Source organism: Aegilops tauschii, chromosome 7 (genome assembly GCF_002575655.3).
Source record: "Aegilops tauschii subsp. strangulata cultivar AL8/78 chromosome 7, Aet v6.0, whole genome shotgun sequence".
Lineage (NCBI taxonomy): Eukaryota > Viridiplantae > Streptophyta > Magnoliopsida > Poales > Poaceae > Aegilops > Aegilops tauschii.
The window spans coordinates 469,760,175-469,765,947 of NC_053041.3; the positions used below are offsets into that span (position 1 = coordinate 469,760,175).

The 5,773-nt window shown below is 44.9% G+C and overlaps 1 protein-coding gene across 1 annotated transcript; it reads left to right on the plus strand.

Moving 5' to 3' along the window:
• The first annotated feature begins 316 nt into the window (after positions 1–316).
• Positions 317–1,169, plus strand: LOC141027280 (uncharacterized). Its single transcript, XM_073504270.1, has 2 exons — positions 317–619; positions 777–1,169. The coding sequence occupies exons 1-2, from the start codon at positions 317–319 to the stop codon at positions 1,167–1,169; spliced, it is 696 nt and encodes a 231-aa protein (XP_073360371.1).
• The last annotated feature ends 4,604 nt before the right edge of the window (positions 1,170–5,773 follow it).

A 5,773-nucleotide genomic window follows, 5' to 3' on the forward strand; every position in this document is an offset into this window, starting at 1 on the left:
TTATGATAAAGGTTTTGCTGTTAGAATCTCTGGCAGGAGCGGTGGTTTAGGCGTGTTTTGGAACGATTCAATAAAGGTTGAAATTATTGGTTATTCGGAGTATCATGTGGATGTTGAAGTGGATTCCTTATTAGGTGTTCACGCAAGATTTACTTTTGTATACGGTGAGGCCCAGGTAAACGAGCGTTTCAAAACTTGGAACATGATGAGAGGCATTGCTAGCTCGAGCTCTCTGCCTTGGGCGGCCTTGGGAGATTTTAATGAAGTCCTAAGAGCAGATGAACATGATGGTGTAGGCAACAGAAGTCAGGCCCAAATGGATGCATTCCGGGACACAATCGACACTTGTGGTTTAGCAGATATTGGATATCAGGGGACTCCGTGGACGTTTGAAAAGAGGGTCACAGGTGGCACCTATACCAGGGTAAGGCTGGATCGGTGTGTTGCTTCGCCAGAGTGGTCTTTGGCTTTCCCATCAGCAAAGCTTGAACACAAGAACACGGCCAGCTCGGACCATGCAGCAACCCTCCTAACTTTGGCTGATGATGCTTTTAATGTTCGGCCACGATCGTTTAGGTACGAGCTTATGTGGGAGCGACACCCAGATTTTATGGATATGGTAAATGAGAATTGGAACAGATCCGCACAGTGGGGGAGCTGCAAGGAAAATTGAAAAACCTCTCTAAACGGTTGTTAGCCTGGGACAGAACGGAGTTCGGATCAGTTTTGGCAGAGATAAAAAACTAAAAACTGAACTTGATGCATTGCATGCTCAGCCAGGCAGGTCAGGGCCGAATCATCTGGAGACGAAGGTGATGGATCGATTGGTGGAACTCTACCACCGTGAAGAGATCTTATGGCGCCAGCGGGCTAGAATTGAGTGGTTATCTCATGGGGACAAAAACACTTACTTCTTCCACTTGAGAGCGAGTAGAAGAAGAAGGAAGAATAAGATTAAGGCACTCCAACATCCTGACGGCGGCCTCACGGAGGACACTGGAGAGATGGAGGATATGGTAAATTCGTTCTACCAACACTTATACAACTCTGAGGGAGTTCATGACATGGAGAGAGTAATCGGGACCGTATCACGGAAAGTCATGGATGAGATGAATGCTCAGCTTGATGCGCCCTACTCACAGCAAGAGGTGAAGGACGCCCTGTTTTAGATGTTCCCCACGAAATCACCTGGCCCTGATGGCTTTCCCGCTCATTTCTTTCAGAGACATTGGGGTGTGTGTGGGGAAGAAGTCACTAAGATGGTGATGAGTATAGTTGAAGGCAATGAGTCCCCCGAGTGCATCAACGAGACTATCTTAGCTTTGATCCCAAAGGTAAAGGAGCCGAACTAGTTAACTCAATTTCGTCCAATTAGCTTATGCAATGTCCTATATAAAATTGCTTCAAAAGTGATCTCGAACCGTCTGAAAGTGGTCCTTCCTGAGATTATCTCCCCGGAGCAGTCGGCCTTTGTCCTGGGCAGGCTTATCACTGACAATATAATTGCAGCTTATGAATGCCTACATTTCATGAAGAGAAATAAAGCGAAGAAAAATCAGCATTGTGCTTTGAAACTGGATATGATGAAAGCCTATGATAGGGTCGAGTGGGCTTACCTTTGAGCTATTATGATCAAACTCGGCTTTACATAGAGATGGGTGGATATCATCATGGGCATGGTCACGTCGGTGAAATTTTCGGTAATGTTTAATGGTAAGAAGTTGGAACAATTTATCCCTTCACGAGGTATTAGACAGGGAGACCCAATCTCTCCATACTTGTTCTTGTTAGCAGCAGGGGGCCTTTCGTGCCTGTTAATATCTCGAGATGAGTCATCAAACCTTAACGGAGTACAAGTGGCACCCTCGGCGCCGCATGTAAACCATCTTCTTTTTGCAGATGACAGCCTGCTGTTTTTCAAGGAAAATAGTGTGGGAGCGAATGAGGTTAACCAAGTCTTGGATATTTATTGTCAAGCAACGGGCCAACGTATAAACTATGAAAAATCTGTTGGGGAACATAGTAATTTCAAAAAAAATCCTACGCACACGCAAGATCATGGTGATGCATAGCAACGAGAGGGGAGAGTGTTGTCCACATACCCTCGTAGACTGAAAGCGGAAGCGTTAGCACAACGCGGTTGATGTAGTCGTACGTCTTCACGATCCGACCGATCAAGTACCGAACGCATGGCACCTCCGAGTTCAGCACACGTTCAGCTTGATGACGTCCCTCGAACTCCAATCCAGACGAGCTTTGAGGGAGAGTTCCGTCAGCACGACGGCGTGGTGACGATGATGATGTTCTCCCGACGCAGGGCTTCGCCTAAGCACCGCTACGATATTATCGAGGTGGATTATGGTGGAGGGGGCACCGCACACGGCTAAGAGATCAAGAGATCAATTGTTGTGTCTATGGGGTGCCCCCTTGCCCCCGTATATAAAGGAACAAGGGAGGGAGAGGCGGCCGGCCAGGAGGACCTAGTTGGAGTAGGAGAAGGGGGAAGGAGGAGGGAGAGAGGAAGGAAAGGGGGGCGCCGCCCCCCCTCCTTGTCGAATTCGGACTAGAGGGGGAGGGGGCGCGCGGCCTGCCGTGGCCGCCCCTCCTCTTCTCCACTAAGGCCCATGTAGGACCATTAAACCCCCGGGGGGGTTCCGGTAACCCCCGGTACTCCGGTAAAATCCCGATTTCACCCAGAACACTTCCGATATCCAAATATAGGCTTTCAATATATCAATCTTTATGTCTTGACCATTTCGAGACTCCTCATCATGTCCGTGATCACATCCGGGACTCCGAACTATCTTCGGTACATCAAAACACATAAACTCATAATATAACCGTCATCAAACTTTAAGCGTGCGGACCCTACGGGTTCGAGAACTATGTAGACATGACCGAGACATGTCTCCGGTCAATAACCAATAGCAGAACCTGGATGCTCATATTGGCTCCCACATATTCTACGAAGATCTTTATCAGTCAAACCGCATAACAACATACGTTGTTCCCTTTGTCATCGGTATGTTACTTGCCCGAGATTTGATCGTCGGTATCTCAATACCTAGTTCAATCTCGTTTCCGGCAAGTCTCTTTACTCATTTCATAATACATCATCCCGCAACTAACTCATTAGTTACAATGCTTGCAAGGCTTATAGTGATGTGCATTACCGAGTGGGCCCAGAGATACCTCTCTGACAATCGGAGTGACAAATCCTAATCTCGAAATACGCCAACCCAACAAGTACCTTCGGAGACACCTGTAGAGCACCTTTATAATCACCCAGTTACGTTGTGACGTTTGGTAGCACACAAAGTGTTCGTCCGGTAAACGGGAGTTGCATAATCTCATAGTCATAGGAACATGTATAAGTCATGAAGAAAGCAATAGCAGAATACTAAACGATCGTGTGCTAAACTAACGGAATGGGTCAAGTCAATCACATCATTCTCCTAATGATGTGATCTCGTTAATCAAATGACAACTCATGTCAATGGCTAGGAAACATAACCATCTTTGATCAACGAGCTAGTCAAGTAGAGGCATACTAGTGACACTCTGTTTGTCTATGTATTCACACAAGTATTATGTTTCCGGTTAATACAATTCTAGCATGAATAATAAACATTTATCATGATATAAGGAAATAAATAATAACTTTATTATTGCCTCTAGGGCATATTTCCTTCAGTCTCCCACTTGCACTAGAGTCAATAATCTAGATTACACAGTAATGATTCTAACACCCATGGAGCCTTGGTGCTGATCATGTTTTGCTCGTGGAAGAGGCTTAGTCAACGGGTCTGCAACATTCAGATCCATATGTATCTTGCAAATTTCTATGTCTCCCACCTGGACTAGATCCCGGATGGAGTTGAAGCGTCTCTTGATGTGCTTGGTTCTCTTGTGAAATTTGGATTCTTTGCCAAGGCAATTGCACGAGTATTCACAAAAGATTTTCATTGGACCCGATGCACTAGGTATCATACCTAGATCGGGTATGAACTCCTTCATCCAGACTCCTTCATTTGCTGCTTCCAAAGCAGCTATGTACTCCGCTTCACACGTAGATCCCGCCACAACGCTTTGTTTAGAACTGCACCAACTGACAGCTCCACCGTTCAATGTAAACACGTATCCGGTTTGCGATTTAGAATCGTCCGGATCAGTGTCAAAGCTTGCATCGACGTAACCATTTACGACTAGCTCTTTGTCACCTCCATAAACGAGAAACATATCCTTAGTCCTTTTCAGGTATTTCAGGATGTTCTTGACCGCTGTCCAGTGATCCACTCCAGGATTACTTTGGTACCTCCCTGCTAAACTTATATCAAGGCACACATCAGGTCTTGTACACAACATTGCATACATGATAGAGCCTATGGCTGAAGCATAGGGAACATCTTTAATCTTCTCTCTATCTTCTGCAGTGGTCGGGCATTGAGTCTTACTCAACTTCACACCTTGTAACACAGGCAAGAACCCTTTCTTTGCTTGATCCATTTTGAACTTCTTCAAAACTTTGTCAAGGTATGTGCTTTGTGAAAGTCCAATTAAGCGTCTTGATCTATCTCTATAGGTCTTGATGCCCAATATATAAGTAGCTTCACCGAGGTCCTTCATTGAAAAACTCTTATTCAAGTATCCCTTTATGCTATCGAGAAATTCTATATCATTTCCAATTAGCAATATGTCATCCACATATAATATCAGAAATGCTACAAAGCTCCCACTCACTTTCTTGTAAATACAGGCTTCTCCAAAAGTCTGTATAAAACCAAATGCTTTGATCACACTATCAAAGCGTTTATTCCAACTCCGAGAGGCTTGCACCAGTCCATAAATGGATCGCTGGAGCTTGCACAGTTTGTTAGCTCCCTTTGGATTGACAAAACTTCCGGTTGCATCATATACAACTCTTCTTCTAGAAATCCATTCAGGAATGCAGTTTTGACATCCATTTGCCAAATTTCATAACCATAAAATGCGGCAATTGCTAACATGATTCGGACAGACTTAAGCATCGCTACGGGTGAGAAAGTCTCATCGTAGTCAACTCCTTGAACTTGTCGAAAACCTTTTGCAACAAGTCGAGCTTTATAAACAGTAACATTACCGTCAGCGTCAGTCTTCTTCTTGAAGATCCATTTATTCTCAATGGCTTGCCGATCATCGGGCAAGTCAACCAAAGTCCACACTTTGTTCTCATACATGGATCCCATCTCAGATTTCATGGCCTCAAGCCATTTTGCGGAATCTGGGCTCACCATCGCTTCTTCATAGTTTGTAGGTTCGTCATGGTCTAGTAACATAACCTCCAGAACAGGATTACCGTACCACTCTGGTGCGGATCTTACTCTGGTTGACCTACGAGGTTCAGTAACAACTTGATCTGAAGTTTCATGATCATCATCATTAACTTCCTCACTAATTGGTGTAGGTGTCACAGGAACCGGTTTCTGTGATGAACTGCTTTCCAATAAGGGAGTAGGTACGGCTACCTCATCAAGTTCTACTTTCCTCCCACTCACTTCTTTCGAGAGAAACTCCTTCTCTAGAAAGGATCCAAATTTAGCAACAAAAGTCTTGCCTTCAGATCTGTGATAGAAGGTGTACCCAACAGTTTCCTTTGGGTATCCTATGAAGACACATTTCTCCGATTTGGGTTCGAGCTTATCAGGTTGAAGCTTTTTCACATAAGCATCGCAGCCCCAAACTTTAAGAAACGACAACTTTGGTTTCTTGCCAAACCACAATTCATAAGGCGTCG